At 35.4% G+C, this 17332-nt stretch overlaps 1 protein-coding gene across 3 annotated transcripts in view; it reads left to right on the top strand.

The window, feature by feature from the left end:
* The window catches only part of MAP3K20 (mitogen-activated protein kinase kinase kinase 20), a 222411-nt gene that overhangs the window by 120522 nt on the left and 84557 nt on the right, over positions 1–17332 (top strand). For all 3 annotated transcript variants that reach the window (XM_027865834.1, XM_027865835.1, XM_027865836.1), the window contains exons 8-9: positions 7971–8057; positions 16104–16178. In XM_027865834.1, coding sequence (XP_027721635.1) covers positions 7971–8057; positions 16104–16178 — 162 coding nt within the window. The remainder of the gene's footprint in view (positions 1–7970; positions 8058–16103; positions 16179–17332) is intronic.

Raw genomic sequence — 17332 nt, 5'->3', positions numbered from 1 at the left:
TGTGTGTGTGTGTGTGTGTGTGTGTGTGTGTGTGTGTGTGTGTGTGTAAAGGCTAGAATTTAAAAGTTTGGAAGACAACACTGGCATCTGACCAAAGATTCAGTATCACTTAACTGAGTCAGTTACTAAAAATGATAGATGTAAACCATTATTGGAAATGAACAAATAATTTTTATCGAAAAGAGAAGGGAAGGAGGAACGTCTAAATTCTGAGACAAAGTAGAGTTTTAAAGTGGTGTCTTGATTCAAAGATACATTCTACCTTTGAGGGTTGAGGTAGAGAAATGCTAAGGATCCATTCTTGTGGATACTGTCTTCCATAATCTATTACAGAATCATTAAGAGTAGTCCCTTAAGGTAAATTTAGCTGTACTTTTGTATGTATATTTTGTATGTAAAAAAAAAAAGAGTATTTATTTCTGAACCAGAAAGCAGTGAGAGACAAGTAAGACCTAAATGCTCTGAAAATTATCCTTTAGCTAATTTTTAGGTCCGTCTGGCAGTTCTTGTTGCTTTGACCGAAATGTTCAATCCTCATTCTTCTCTCTTTGTTTCTCATACATATTTGCATAAGTACATACATTTAAGTACTCATAGCTTTACATTTTGAGGGGGAAATTTGAATATAGTGTTGAAAACTCTATTGAAAAATACAAAGTGAATATTTTAATAATTCAGTTCACCAAGAACTTATGGTTAAGCTTAGAATCTCTTCTCAAATCTTGACTGACCACTCAAGAGCATTTATTGGTCATAAAGAAAATTGACCTTGTTTCAAAATAGCCTCATTTATGAAAATAATACTTTGAAAGCCTAATATTTTTTAGGGATCTTTGTGTGAGATATAAAAACCTGTTTTTGTTCTATTGAATTGGACTTCAAATGCTAACCAAAAACAAATACTTCAGATGTAAACTATAAAGACTTTAGAAAAAAAACAAGTTTGTGTTTAAATATTGAAACACATATTCCACCTTACTAGCATGGTTGGGGACTACAGGTTCACATTGTGGGTTATTCTCAGATTTCTTGTGTTTTCTTTGTTATTGTAATGAGTTAAATTGGAGGTAGACAGAGTGGGTCAAGGGGCATTCTTTATATCTTTTTAGCCTCCTTTTCTACCCCTGCCTTTTTTTCAGTGGGCTTTTATTTGCAAACCTTTCTGTGACTGAAAATGTTGAGTTTACTGTGGAAAAAAAGTTTTTCCACTCAAGTGACTAAACACTATTCATCACTACATAGACCTGAACTTTCTCCACGAGTGAGATAGAATTTAGGGAGATCTCAGTGTAGATCTTACCTCATTATTGCAAGATCTTGCTTTGGGGCTAGGTTTACCCCCTTTATTTCCATTTGGAGATTTAATAAACACTTAAATCATTTCAACAAACAGTTTAACAAGAAAAAGCAAACTTTCCACCTATCTCCCACCCCATTTCCACATTCATATTCTAAGCCCATGGATCTCTTCAAATTCTGCCCCCCCTTTCCTACACACACACACAGAGACAGACACACACACACACACACACACACGCACACATTCACATACATTCATATCCCTCACATTCTTTTGAAGGCCAATTATGTTCACAAGAAAATATTATTCTTTTGACTAGTAGATACAGAAATGCTCCCAGAGTGACCTTGCAGCCATTGCTATTTTAAAGTCTTGAAGAGCATCACTTAAAATGTCTGGTTATTCTTGCCTAAAAAGCTACATCAGCAGAATCCCATTCAGAGCAGTATTTCATAAACTAAATTTAATTATAGGCAAGGGTATTTACTTTTCTCAGGCCCTTTCATATTCCAAAGCATTTGCAATGACCTAAGCAAATACCCTAGTAGTCAGGGTTTTTAAGTAGGGAAAGAGAACAGAAGGAACATTTTCCAGACTCTTATCTGTAGTCAACTACAAAATGATATCAGATCTAAAAGGTAGTGTTGGGTATTGTGGTTGAGTGGGGAGGGTGACAGATAAGAGTAAGATACCTATGGATTTTATGGAGAATGTAATCATGTCAGCACAGATACCTTTAGAAATGAGGTACTTGGGAGGGAACATTGGCCAAGACTGCAGGGGAATGTCTGTAATTCTTCAGAAAGTAAAGTGGACCTCAGAGATAACCAGAGAAGTTGTCATTCATCTCAATTGCCTTGATTATCACTTTTCATTCAAAAAGCACTTATAGATTGTCCACTAGATGCCAGGCACTGTGCTAAGTGCTGAGGATGCAGAGACAAAAATTAAATGGCCCCTGCCCTCAAGGAGTTTACATTCTGTTAAGAGAAAGGATAAATGAATACACATATAAGGGAATACCAAATAAATGAAAAATCAAAACAAAGTCTTCTTCATATTTCACTTTGTTTCTTGTCTTCAAGGCATTAGAGTAAGAACTTTACAAATTGGCACTAATTGAGGGGAAGAATTATCTGAATTAGTGAAAAATCTGAATCATGATATATTTTTAAATGCTTGTGGCAACATGTACTATTACCAAAGCTTTTCATATAGATCCTTTTGAGACATTAAGCAGAAGAGATTTCTGGGGTATTGTAGAAAAGGTCTGGGACAGTTAGGGGTGTAGCATGGAGAGGAATAATTAAATCTAGAAATAAATAATAAATATATTTCAATATCTTATGTTGAGTTACTATTTTATGGAGATTCACCATGGAATAGTGGATAGAGAGCTGGCCTGGATGCCAAGAAGACTTAATTTGGAGTCCCTCTGCTGAAGCATATTGTCTTTGTGATTCTAGGGCAAAGGCTCTTAATCTTTCATGGATCTAGGCCAGTGGTATTAAATCCACATAGAAACTGAGGCCAATAAACAATATAGAAGGATCCCTTTTAGTATATATTGCATTTATATTCATATTTGTATTTATATTTAGTATATGTTTAGTATATATATTGACTTAGAAAACCACATGGAGATATGACCTATGTTTTATTATATTTTTATTTATTTTGTTAAATACTTCCTAGCTATATTTTAATCAGGTTCAGTTACACTCTGGAGTGTTGTGGGGCCACACCTCTGTTCTAAGCAAGTCTTTAAGATTTTAAGTTACAGGGAAGGTAGCTGTTTTTCTTCTGTTTTTATTTTTTATTTTATCTTTTATAATTTTATTTATTTTATTCTGAACTTAAGAAATAAAACAAGCATTTCCATAACATAGTAGAATGGGGGAGGGGAAGAAGATGATTGTACATGAAACTGCAAATCTGTTATGTTCAACTTGCTATTCCTTTTAAATATATAATAAGGTTATCATGTAACCTTTTTTTCTCCCTTCCTTCTCCCCTAGACATGGCTAATGACTCAAATATGTATAATACATACTTCTGTTTGTCAGTTCTTTCTCTAGATACAGATAGCATCTTCTTTCATAGGTCCTTTGTAGTTTATAAAAGTCAAAATGACTTAGTCACTCAAAGCTTGTTCTTAAAACAATATCGTTACTGAATACAACATTTTCTTGTTTCTGTTCATTTCACTCTTCATTATTTTGTGCAAGTCTATGTATGTTTTTAGTAAGGGGAGGTTTCCTTGCCTAGACAATAAAATCACAGATCTAGTCCCTATCCCCTGTAATCTTATTTAAATATATCCTCTATAATTTTCAAGTCAAATCATTTACAAGCATTTATTAAGCTCTTACTAGGTTCCAGGCACGATGCTAAACACTGGTGATAAAAATACAAACAGCATGAGAGTTCCTACCCTAAAGGAGCTTACATTCCGGTGGGGAAAGATGTTACATTAGAGGAAGCTGAGAGGTGTGTGGCCAGGTACCAGGGGTATTGGGAGGCAAATTGTAGAGAACTGAAGAGAAATCTGGGAGGGTCAGGAGTATAGACATAGCAGGCATTGGTTGGCCCTTCTTAGAATGGAAGTTCTTGGAGGAAACAGCCAATTGGAAGGAGAGGCCACAGGGGTGGAGTGTAGTTCCAATGTGTGAAGTATAGGGTAGAATGAACTTCCAGGGTGAAGAGATTTCTGGGGCATTTTAGAAAAAGTCTAGGACAGTTAGAGGTGTAGCATGGAGAGGAATAATTAAATCCATCCCTAATAATCTTATTTAAACAATTTATTTAGAACAACAATTGACACTTTGCATTTTCTATATGTACAGATGTATGCAAATAAGGCAGATTTTTACCCAAGTAAAATGATCACAAATTCCATATTGGTTTAGTTTGAATTAATGACATGACTGGTTTTGGCATACAACAAATATTTCCAAAGATTATTTCAGATCTGTGAGAGCTCTTAATAAATATTTGATCACTGACTGATACTTAGATATTTTGGTTAGTAGGTCTTTTGATTCTCTTCCAGAGGTTCACAGGGCAGTTAAAAACCAATTACCTATTTTGCAAAACTCTACAAAAATGAATTGGATTTTGGGGAGCAGGGAGTGGAGATCTATTTCTATTTTGCCTTAGACCTCTGAAAGCTGTGTCTCCTACGTATGAAAACTGTCTGGCAGCAAGTAAATAGCTTACTTAAGTCTTAAAATATATATTCATCATAGAGAAATGGTTAGTAAATGACTCAGTGACCCCCACCCCTTGTCAAGTAAACCATAGCAAGTGGTTCTTCCATGATCAGCAAATAACATTTCTTTAAGAAGACGGATAAATGGATGATAGATGATAGATAGATAGATAGATGATAGATAGATAGATAGAATATGATACAATACAATATGATATGATAGATAGATAGGTACTTATATAGATGTTTGTATGTTTGTATGTCTGTATATAATGGTAATTCTAAAAGCAGACATCTGAACCTTAAGTCACCACTTGAAGGGCCTCTTTGGGATTAAGTAAGAAGTGTTGATTATTTGATCTGGTACCCTTTTATAGAAAAATGGACTTTGATTAGGGGGAAAGAGAGTTCTCTGATCCTTCTAAGAACAATCAGGCCTTCTTTTTCTCCACTTAAAAATCAATAACATGCCAAATGACTTTTGGAAGAGATTATATATTAGGAACCTCTGAAGCACAATGAGCTTTGAAAATAGAGTCACTTAGGAGAGAAAACACCAGCTCTGGTTGTCTGTGATCCATGTTTCAGAAAAAGCCATTGCTCAGTTAATGACTTCTCTTTGTTGGTAAAAGGAAAAGTAGAGAAAATATGCCATTTTTTCCCAAACCATCATTCCCCAAACTGAAAGCAGGATTTTTTCTTAGCAAAAATTATTTCAACAGGTAAGCTCTGTAGAACAAATAACTTCATTCTTTATGGAAAATGGAATGGAGAAAACTTTCTGAGGAAGAAGATTTCCATACTATTCAGGTTGTGAAGAATAGACTTTCAGGTACATAGTCACTTGGTTTGTTGTTGATCACAGAAATTCACCTATTTTTCTATGACCTCAGAATCTGTCAGAATACTGGAAGGCACATGAAGGTTGCCTTACCTCCTTAGGTTCACTGAAAGGATCTGGTATGGCTTTTTGAAGACCAAAGTAGAGCATCAGCTAGTTTATTGTGGGAGTCTGATGGGGTGGGAAATGGAGAATGGTGGCCCGAAGTTACAGTCAAGCTTGATTAGATGGCTTTGTTACAAATGCATACTAGTAATTGACTCTTTTAGACCCTTGAAAATCTTCCTAGATACTGTTGCTCAACCTTCTTCTGACATTTGCCATTGTAGGTAGGGCAGAAAAATCCATTGGGATGCTATGTGCTAGACACTCGAGCTAGGAAATCATAGAGATGTGCTGGTACTGGAATTAAACTAAAAACGTCATTGGGCACTCAGAACACTATGATTAATGGCTCAATCTCCAGTTGTTTTATATCCATCAGATGAGTTCTACAACCACTGCATATCTAAGAAGAGAAAATTTTAAAAAAATGTTTTTCCAAGTTAAAGGCCCTAGAATAAATTCAGCAAGTATTTAATAAATGCTAGCAATGTTCCAGATTCTGTGCTTGGTGCCTGAAATACAAAGACAAAAACAAAACAGTCCCTCACCTCAAGTAGCTTATATTCTTTTGGGCAGAGAAATTTAACTTCCATGTAATTTTTTGGAAATCATCCAATTGGGTACTTTTGTATGTAGATACACATCAATATTTAAATTTTTTTTGATCTCCAAATTCTTTATCATGCACATTAACTCAAAATGTTATTAGCCAAGTTTTTAGTTCAAGTTTGCTGTGTGTAAGAAAGTCCTAGAAAAAAAGCCATAGACTTTTTCTAAAGGATTGGTGGTCTGAGGCTTTTAATTTATTCTAGGCTGATTCCTTTGCCCATTCTCTATAGGAATATTAAATCATTTCATGCATGTTCTCTTCCTATCCCTTACATTTCTGAGTCTCGCCACCAGTTGAGTGGTAATTAGAATAATGAATTGAGGGGTTTCATTTTTTCCTCCCTTTTACTCTTACCTTACCCTATCCTACTTCCTATCCCCTATGCCTACTGTTTGGCTAGACAGAGGTGATTGGATGTCTCTTCTCATTCTTCTCTTGTCCTGAAAATCCTGTATAAAAATACCCCTTCTACCTTTTCTAATAAGCTCTGTGACTCAAATAAAATTATTCAGTAGCTCTTCTGAAGCACCTCACACACTTGATTAAAAGCCCAAATATGCTTCAGTGGATTTTTTTTCCCTGCTTGAACAGCATCTGCCAATTTCCCTGGTTCTCTGCTAATTACTTTCAGTATGAGCCAGAATTCATTCAATAGGAGGTGCTTGAATAAGACTGAGTACTGGCTAAGGCAACATTGGACATAGACTTAGAGGATGCTGCTAAGAGCTTTTGCCTGAGTGATATCTAATGTTCAATCTGTGTTCTTTTTACTTAGGAAAAGAGTATATTTTATATTTGGAACAGAACAGTGGAAGTCAAAACCATTGAGTTCTCCTCTTGCCTCTATGACTGAGTCCATATATATAGAATACAAAAATTACAGTTGTGCTACCATGTCACTTGCTTTTTCAAAAAAAAAACCACCTCAGTTTGCCCTTCTGTAAAGTGGGTCTGATTTTTAAGGTGCTGGGAACCTTAATTCTTTTGATTGCTGTCAAAGGGAAAAGTAGTTTAATGTCTCAACCTCCATTATTCAGTCTTTAGAATCATCCTTATTCTTTTCAGCACTCTTGATCTTATCATGTACTTAGAAAGTCTTATTCAGAAGCTTAGTCATTTCTGAGGAAATAAAGTAGTAGCTATATAAACAGTGGATCTATCCATATGAAAGTAAAGGGTTTTATGATTTTTTGAATTTAGTATGATAAAAGATGTTATAGGTAGAGGAAAGTGAAAATGTTAATATCCCACATGGACCATTCACTAAGAGGATTCATCTTGGCTAGTGATATCTCCAAAACTGGAAGCCTAGAAGTTATACTCTTTCAAGTGCCTGCCATTTTGGGTTAAGTATTTTGGCACAGGTATGGATTTTGAGCAAAATACATTTGAAGAGACCTTTACTAATCCTTTAAAACATGTATTGGATTTGGATTGGATTACTAAGCCTTTAAAACATGTATCAGATATTGAATGATTGTCTTATAAAGATATCTCTCAAAGTCTGGGTGGGAGTGATGAGCTAGAGACAGGAAGAATATATTACTTCATAAATATCAAGTAACCAAACACAAAATCCAATTTAGGGGAATGAATGAGAATTTCAGTAGATTATAATAAGATGAGGATGCTTACTCAGGCCCATTGGTTTGATAAAAATTTTAAGTCCTCTGACTCTTTATGTCCCAGTTTCTAAATCCAAATTTCTTAATAAAGAAAAAGAGAGGAACAATATAAAAATGTTTAGAGGTAATCTCATTTATATATATGCTCATTTGCTCAAGTTTTTATAGGTGGGATCTGACATGCTGGTAATTGGTTACAGATATATGCTATACCAAGTTTCAATAATATACCAAAAATACAAAGAACAGGAATAAAATTTATATTTTTTTTGTTCCAGGTTCTCTGGGAGATGCTAACAAGGGAGGTCCCCTTTAAAGGTTTGGAAGGATTACAAGTAGCTTGGCTTGTAGTGGAAAAAAACGAGGTAAGACTACGTTTCTACATTCAGGTACATAGATCAGAAAACAGTATTGGGGTTTTGCAAAAGACTTTTTCATCTTCTTCAAATTGAAAGTAAGTTCACGCTTATGGAAAGATTAGCAGTAGGAGCTAACACAAAGGGTCAAAGTGATGTTATTCCTCATGAATGGACCCTTTACATCTAATTGTTGCAGCTTCACGTCGTGATGCTGTAGATCAAAAATTGTACTAGTACTGTACTAGTTTCTCAGTCTCAATTGTAAAACCTAGGGGTTTGTTCTTAGTGATGAAAGAAGCCATTGCGTCCAAGGTAGGGGAACAGTTTAACTCCATCTCCTGCGTTTAGGACATCTTTTTACTGGCCGGGAGTTGATCTATCTGTAAGAGACCTTCAGCTACTTCAACTTAACTCTCCCAGCAGGAGTCACTATAGTACAAGAAACTGTCGCTTAGATGAGAATTTCAAAATAAAAGAAGAAAAAATAGTTTCAAAAAAGGGGAAAAATTACAGTTTTGCCACCTACGTTCACCACGACATTGAAGATGAGCTCCTCACTGGAATTGGCGAGGCAGTGGCATAACTGTTCCCTTCTTCACGCAGAGCCTTTCCATTTCAAAAGGACTTCAGTGGCGTAAACACCGTTTGTGCTGTGTCCCCAGCCTCGCTTTTCTTCTTTCCACAAATTGAGGCTTTCAGTTAGTTGGACCTATGAGCCTACATCAGAGAACATGGCACATTCATATCAAAGAGAGCAACTACATTTTGAAAAGGTTTAAAATTGTGACTGAAACGTACAGCCATGGAAATTCTCAGCTTAAGGATGAAGCATTCAATATCGAGGTATTATGGGAACGTAGATAACCTTATGGAAGCATGCCATTGTCTTTGCTATACAATATAGCTTTATTTCATATAGCTTCATGATTTTCAAATCTTCTCTAACCAGTTCCCAGAAGTGGCTAAGGCAACTATAGAGTAAATTAACAAATAGTCAAAAAAAGAAAAAGATTTGGGATTAGCACAATTTAGACTTTTAAAAACATGCTTTAAATGTATTAGATTGCTTTTTATCTCCATGTACTCACAGGAAGAAGTTAGAGGAAACCAAAAAAGTACTGTTGACTAGTAGTAACCAAGTTTCTAACTTTTCAAACACTTAATACAGGATAACCTTGCAAATTTGTCCTTCAGACTCATTTTGGATAGCTGAAGTTTTCTGGTTAGCTAATTAAATGGGGGAAAACATATTTACTGATCATAAGGGGGGGAACCTTAAAATAAAATTGTGGTTGAGAACATGCCTTTATTATTGTTTAATAAGGATTTTTCAGCTTTAATTAATCATGATGTTATTTCCTGGTGTACCATTAGGTAAGTGGTCACACATTCACAAAAGAACTGACTTCTTACGCATATGAGATCTGAGGAGCTTGACAGTTGGATTTTTGCTAGTGAGGTGGCTAGATGTTTGGTACTGGCCTTACAAATGAAAGTGAAGAAAATGACTGATGTTCAAAATGAAACATCTTCTTGTTAACTTTTCTTGCAATAAATCTGAGAAAAGATACTTCCAAGGATAAATGTATTCCCCAAATATGTGCAGTACCAGAGAATGCTTGAAATAGGAAAACAATATTCCACAAGGTACAATTGTGGATCCGAAGCTTAGTCAAGACAATGGAGTAGTTGTGACAGATGTGAAAGAGAATTTGAAAGCTGGCTTTGGAGAATTAGCTTTAGGATTTGGGGATGACCATTTTTTAAAGCTCTTCTTACCTCTCAAACTTTGTAACAGAACTATGGGCTGGTCATGCAACTATTTTATTAAGTAGAAAATTCCTTTATGTCTTCAAGGCCGATTTCTCACTCATGCATGAGCCATTGTTTACAAAGGTAGTGGTGTGTTCCAGTTGGTTTATGGGAAATGTGACCTGTAAGATTATGAGACAAAGCACCTGATACTCTATGTTAATTAAATAAATGTATGTCAATCAAAGAAGGAATATTATTAAAATATCTTAACAAGACGGAAGAAAATTGTTCTATATGAAGATGTTTGTTTTCCTCTCTTTTTACATGATTAACTTACCAAAACTATAGAATTCAAATTTTCAATAATTTCCATTATCATCTTTCAAAAGGAGAATAAAGATCTCATTAGAATACTAGCGGCAATCATTCTAGTACATTAAGTTTTCCTGTTGGCATATTGCGAGGCCTTCAGAAGAGATGATTTTATTTCCTGTTGAAATTGAGATGCTACACCAGCACTTCTTAACCTGGGATCCATGAAGTTTAAAAAAAAAATGATAACTGCATTTCAATATAATTGGTTTCCTTTGTAATCTTACTTTATGTAATTAAAAACTTTAGTAATCTGAGAAAAGAACACCATAGCCTCCACTAGACTGCCAAAGGGTCCATGATACAAGAAAGGGTAAAAGCCCCTTTCTACATTAAAGAAAATAAAATTCATGGAGTTCCCTGAAATCCTAAAAAGATTCTACATGAAAAACCTACTGAACTAGTGGGTATCAGAAATGAATCCAAAGCAATGCTGAATTAGCACTAAATTCTTTAAAAGGCCTAGCAGCCAGGAAATTGAATGGGCATTACTAAGAAGTTCAAGTTTGTAACAAATTTGGAAATCCACTCTAGTCGTTGTAATGAGACTGAACCAACGACTCATTCAGAATGTTATGACAGCACAATTCCTGCTTTATAAATATTTAGCTTCTTGCTTACTTTGACATATGTTTAACCCAAACAGCAGAATTACCATCCACATTTAAGATAGCTGTTGTAAAACTTAGTCAATTGCTTTGGGATATATTTTAGAAAAAAAATTTAAGCAAATTTTGCAATGGTATATATCTTTAGAAACTCCTTCTGAAAAAGGAATATAGTTTTGGGGAAAATCCATTTCTAAACAAATGTTTTAAAATATATTTTAACTAATAATCTGCATATATTTTAATTTGTTATAAATATTAAAGTTTTTTATGTAGTATTTTATTTTTCCACAGTTATGTGTAAAAACAACTTTTAACATTCTTTTTTTTTAAACTTTGAGTTGCAAATTCTCTCCCTTCCTCCCTCCACACCCCTCCCCCATTGAGAAGGCAAGCAATTTGATATAGGTTATACATGTGTAGTCATGCAAAACATTTCAATATTAGATACGCTGTGAAAGAAAACACAGAGCAAAAAAAAAGAAAAGGAAAAAGAAAAGAAAAAACCTCAAGAAAAATAAAGTTAAAAAAAAAGTATACTTTATTCCATATTCAGATACCATCAGTTCTCTCTCTGGGGATGGATAGCATTTTTTCATTATAAGTGCTTCAGAGTTGTCTTATATCACTGTATTACTGAGAATAGCTAAGTCATTCGCAGCTGATCATCTTGCAATATTGCCATTACTTTGTACACAGTACCTTTCACTTTGCATCAGCTCATGTAAGTCTTTCCAGGTTTTTCTGAGAGCATCCTACTCATCATTTCTTATAGTACAATAGTATTCTATTATAATCACATACCACAATTTGTTCAACCATTCCCCAATTGATAGGTATCACCTCAATTTCCAATTCTTTGCCGCCAAAAAGAGTTGCTATAAATATTTTTGTACATGTAGGTTCTTTTCCTTTTTTAAAAATCTCTTTTGGGATACAGACATAGTAATGGTATTGCTAGGTCAAAGGGCATGTATGGTTTTATAGCCCTTTGGGCATAGTTCCAAATTACTCTACAGAATGGTTGAATCAGTTCACAACTCCACCAACAGTGCATTAATGTCTCATTTTTCCCACATCCCCTCCAACATTTGTCATTTTCCTTTTCTGTCCTATTAGCCAGTCTAATAGGTATGAGGTAGTATCTCAGAATTGTTTTAATTTGCATTTCTTCAATCAGTAATAAATTGGAGCATTTTTTCATATGGCTGTAGATAGCTTTGATTACTTCATCTGAAAACTATTCATATCTTTTGATCATTTATCAGTTGGGGAATGGCTCTTATTTTTTATAAATTTGACTCAGTTCTCTATGTGTTGGAGAAATGAGGCCTTTATCAGAGAAATTTGTTTCAAAAAATTTTTCACAGTTACTATTGCTAACTGTAATTCCCTCCGCCCTATTTTGCCCCCCTCCCATTTTTTCTATTCTCTCTCCTTTCACCCTATCCCTCCTTAAAAGTGTTTTGCTTCTGACTATCCCCTCCCCCAATCTGCCCTCCCTTCTATCACCCTTCTCCTCCTACTGTCCTGTAGGGTAAAATAGGTTTCTATACTCAATTGAATATGTATGTTATTCCCTCTTTGAGCCAATTCTGATGAGAGTAAGGTTCACTCACTCCCCCTCACCTCCCTCTTCTTCCCCTCCACTGTAAAAACTTTTTCTTGCCTCTTTTATGTGAGATAATTTACCCCATTCTACCTCTACCTTTCCTTTTCTCTAAGTATATTCCTCTCTCATTCCATAACTTTATTTTTTATGTCATTCCTTCATATTTAACTCATATGTGTGTCCTCTGTCTTTTTATACTCCTTCTAACTGCCCTAATAATGAGAAAGTTCTTATGAGTTACAAGTATCATTTTCCCATATAGAAATGTAAACAATTTAACCTTATTAAGTCCCTTATGATTTCCCTTTCCTGATTACTTTTTTATGCTTCTCTCAAGTCTTGTATTTGAAAGTCAAATTTTCTATTCAGCTCTGGTCTTTTCATCAAGAATGTTTGAAAGTCCTCTATCTCACTGAATGTCTGCTTTTCCCCCTGAAGGATTATATTCAGTTTTTCCTGGTTGTTGATTCTTGGTTGTAATCTTAGTTCCTTTGCCCTCCGGAATATTGCATATCCGAAGCCCTCCAAACCTTTAATGTAGAAGCTGCTGAATCTTGTGTTATCCTGACTGTGGCTCCACGATACTCAAATTGTTTCTTTCTGGCTGCTTGTAATGTTTTCTCCTTAACCTGGGAGCTCTGGAATTTGGCTATAATATTCCTTAGCATTTTCATTTTGGGATCTCTTTATGGAGGTGGTCAGTGGATTCTTTCAATTTCTATCTTACTCTCTGGTTACAGGATATCAAGGCAATTTTCCTTGATAATTTCTTGAAAGATGATGTCTAGGATCTTTTTTTGATCATGGCTTTCAGGTAGTCCAATAATTTTTAAATTATTTCTCCTGAATCTATTTTCCAGGTCAGTTGTTTTTCCAATGAGATATTTCACATTGCCTTCTATTTTTTTCATTCTTTTGGTTTTTGTTATATTGTTTCTTGATTTTTCATAAAGTCATTAGCTTCCATTTGCACAATTTAAATTTTAAGGAATTATTTTCTTCAGTGAACTTTTGTACCTCCTTTTCCTTTTGGCCAATTCTACTTTTTAAGGAGTTTTTTTTTCTTCAGTAAATTTTTGTGCCTCTTTTTCCATTTGGCCTAATCTGTTTTTTTAAGGTGTTATTTTCTTCAGAATTTCTTTGTGTCTCCTTTACCAAGCTGTTGACTCATTTTTCATGATTTTCTTACATCACTCTTATTTCTCTTCCCAATTTTTCATCTACCTTGATTTTCAAATTATTTTTGAGCTTTGTTTTCAAAATCCTTTGTAAGTTCTTCCATGACCTGAGACCAATTCACATTTTTTTTGGAGGCTTTGGATATAGGAGCTTTGACTTAGTTATCTTCTTCTGAGTATATGCTTTGATATTCCTTGTCACCATAGTAACTTTGCATGCTCAGAATTTTTTCCTGTTGTTTGCTCATTTTCCCAGCCTAGTTCTTGTCTTTTAACTCTTTGTTAAAGTGAGGCTCTGCTTCCTGTGTGGAGGGTGCACTGTTCCAAACTCCAGAGGTTTTGTGCAGCTATTTCCAAAGATTCTTCTAGGGATCTTTAAGTTTTCACTTCTTCCAAGGTGTTTTGTCTAAGGATAGGTGTTTACTCCTCTTATGGCCTGTTCTCTTGTCTGTGAGTCACCATAAACTCTCTTTTCTACCCTGGAAGTGTGTAGAACATCCCTGCTCCACTATGGGGGCAAGCTCTGCTGTGCTAGTACTCCTCCTCACCCTGGGACTGCCACCCAGGACTGTGACCCAGATCCGAGTATAAGCAAAGCAACAAAGTCCTGCCTCAGTGCTAGCAAAGAGACCCCTGTACCCTTATGGCCAGTTGTTCGACACCCTTACCATCTGTGGGCTGAGAACTCCAGAAGCAACTGTTGCCCCTGTTGATTTAGTGGCTCCCAAGGCCTGCTCCTGGTTTGCTGGGGCTGGGACTGTGTTGGCATAGCCTGCACTGTACTGTGCTCTACTCTCACCCAGGTGTGACAGACCTTTCTTGCCAGCCTTCTAAATTGTCTTTGGCTGGAAAATTATTTCACCCCATCCTTTTTGTGTGTTCTGCTGCTCCAGGAATTGTTTTATGGCATTATTTAAAGGTGTTCAGAGGGGTTTGGGGGAAAGCTCAGGTGAGTCGCTGCCTTTTCTCCACCATCTTGGCTCTGTCCAAAAGCATGGTACTAAAATGTTATTATTTCAGAATGCTTTTAAATGTATTATGTAAATCTATAGAAAGTATAATCATAATGTAAATATCTTCAGGCTATTTTAAAGCTATTTTAAACCACTAAACCAAATATAAATATGAAATATCTGATTGTAGATTTATCCAGTGTTTCCAAATGTAACTTTTCTAAACACAAATAAGTTATGTTGTATATTGCCTCCTATGTAACTAGTTGAAAAGTTACTGTAGTTAAGAAATAATGGGAGTGATATGTTCTACTATCCAACTTTGCAAGTACTATAAAAATAAGAGACATATGCATCAGCCATGCCAAGATAATTCTTTTAATAATGTTTTAAACCTAACATTTCTACTTGAGTGAATTAAAAGATACAATCAATTTCATACTTATAATTAAACTATATATTATTTTAATGGGTTTTTCCCTTTCTATAAATAGCTTACATTTTTTAAAAGGAAAGGTGAAAATGCCTGGCTATTTTAATAATCTAAGTTCAGAGTTTTCTGTATGTTACATTGTTGTTGAGGTTTTTTTTTAAGGTACAATTTAATACATCTTATTCCACCATGCTTACAAAGTGTCAAGATTAGAATACATCTAAGTAGCTGGCGTGCCCTCTGACAAAGCAGTAATTTCTTTCTTTTTATTGTTGCGGCTTTTTAAAGATATCTTAAGCTAGATATAGACCATCAACCTGTTGCTGGTTTTTAAAAAAAAGGAACTCCCCTCCCCCATATTTATAGCCCCTCCCAAGTCTGACTGAGTCCATTATTTAAAATCTGGATTTGGAAAATCCCTTTTGTAAAACACACAGTGTAACCCCTTCATAACTCTGAGACATAACTGGTCTTCTTGACACAGGCTAACCGTATTATATCAGACTTTCATTGTATGCAATTGCTATGTTAGGGGAGACCGAATCTGACCCAGGGTATGTCCCAAACCATGTAATAGTGAATCAAGCTATATTAGGTTTCTCCTGTCCTGGTTTTCTTGGGCAGTTCTTTAGTGTGTCTACACATACCGCTGAAAAAAATGTGTAGTTCTTTAAATTTATCTCTGTGATCTCACAGGCTAAAGATCCCCCCCACCTCCAGTCATATTCTTACTGCCAAAAGTCAAACTGGTTTCCTTGCTGTCTGGCTTGCTTCGTTATGGTTTGAAACTCCATCAGCAACCTGGAGAAATAGTGATAAAGCTGTGGGTTTTATTTTCATTGTTGATGTAAATGCCAACTTGCCCACACTCTGGATTCTTTCAGACCTGTCGTAGTTCCTTTTAGACTTGCTCCTATGTTGACTTCTATTTGTTGGATTTTACCTGTGTCCTCCTGTGACTTAACTGAGGAGGAGAGATTTATACAAAGCACAGTCATTATGAATCTTTTCTAGTCTATATTAATAGTAGCTTTACATTGCAAATCTTACTCAAGCTACTGTTCACTTTTTTAAAAAAAGCATTAGTTAAACTAACCATTCTTTGTTCTTAATTAACAAGTAAATCCTGTTTCTAATGCAGAGATTAACCATTCCCAGCAGTTGCCCCAGAAGCTTTGCTGAATTGCTGCATCAGTGTTGGGAAGCCGATTCAAAGGTATGTTAAAGAGTGAATGATTTTAAGTGTATTTCAGTTGAGATTTTACACTTGATAATGTAAATAGTACCCCTAACTCTTCACCAAGCAGGAAAGCTGAAGTGTTGCTCCTGTTGGAATCTAAGCTTCATAGTAGTCAAATTATTTGTTCATTCCAATGCACTACATTTTGACCTTTAGGAACTGTGGTTCTCTCTTTCTTAAAAATTTTATGTCAGAACTCTTGACTGCCAGTCAAGTGAAGCTAATAGCCTCTCTAACATTCTCTTGTCGAGGAAGCTAAGAGCCAGAGAGGTGAGAACTGGGACTGAAAACTGGTGGTATTGCCTTATTTATTTCAGTTGAGAAATCAAAGGTTTATTTTCTTTGCAACTTTCAGTATCAACGACTTAAGGATATGTCCATGAAATTAGTTAAGTGCCGAAGTCAACAACCTACTAAAAACATTGTAAATGAAGGATTGTCATTTTTAACAGAGTTGGCATGTTAAACCAGTAAACCTTTAAGCGATTGAGCTCCTGTACTGATGAAGATACTGGTTGTCAGGTTTTAGTGTTGCTATAAGAGTCAATGATCATACAAATAGCAGACCTTTAAAAGAATAGGCGCATTCCATACAATATTGCCCAGACAAACGTTTCACAAAAACATCTTCGATACATTGTAGCAATCCCCCCCTCAAGCCCACTAAAATGCCTTTATGTTTGTGGCATTTATAACATTGTTCCTATGAAACTTACTGCCCCCTGTAATGTTGTTTCATTTAACAGTATGTCTTCTCAGAATCAATGAAATCGTGTGGGGATATGCCTGATTACGATTTTTATTCCATATTAAGTCTCAGTGGTTTGAAAGCATGCTAGAATTTAATTTGAAGAATTCTAATCAGTCAGCCAACCAGAATTTATTAATCACGCTCTATCTATAGAGCGTGATTGTGCTAAGTACTGGGGACTCAAAAACAAGAAAGATAGTACTTAGGTCTTCCCTTTCTCAAAGAATTTTCTACTGTGGTCAGTCAGTTAATAAACATTTGTTAAAAACCTACTATGAACCAGACATTGTGCTAAGGGCTGGGAATGCAAAGAAAAGTAAAAGAGCTCACAGTCTAATGGGGGAAATGACATGCAAACAACTATGTACAAATAAGCTAT

Source organism: Vombatus ursinus, unplaced genomic scaffold, assembly GCF_900497805.2.
Source record: "Vombatus ursinus unplaced genomic scaffold, bare-nosed wombat genome assembly UNPS02014779.1, whole genome shotgun sequence".
NCBI classification, from domain to species: Eukaryota; Metazoa; Chordata; class Mammalia; order Diprotodontia; family Vombatidae; genus Vombatus; species Vombatus ursinus.
Note: the sequence above shows the minus strand (reverse complement) of the source record. Positions and strands in the feature narration are given on the sequence as shown.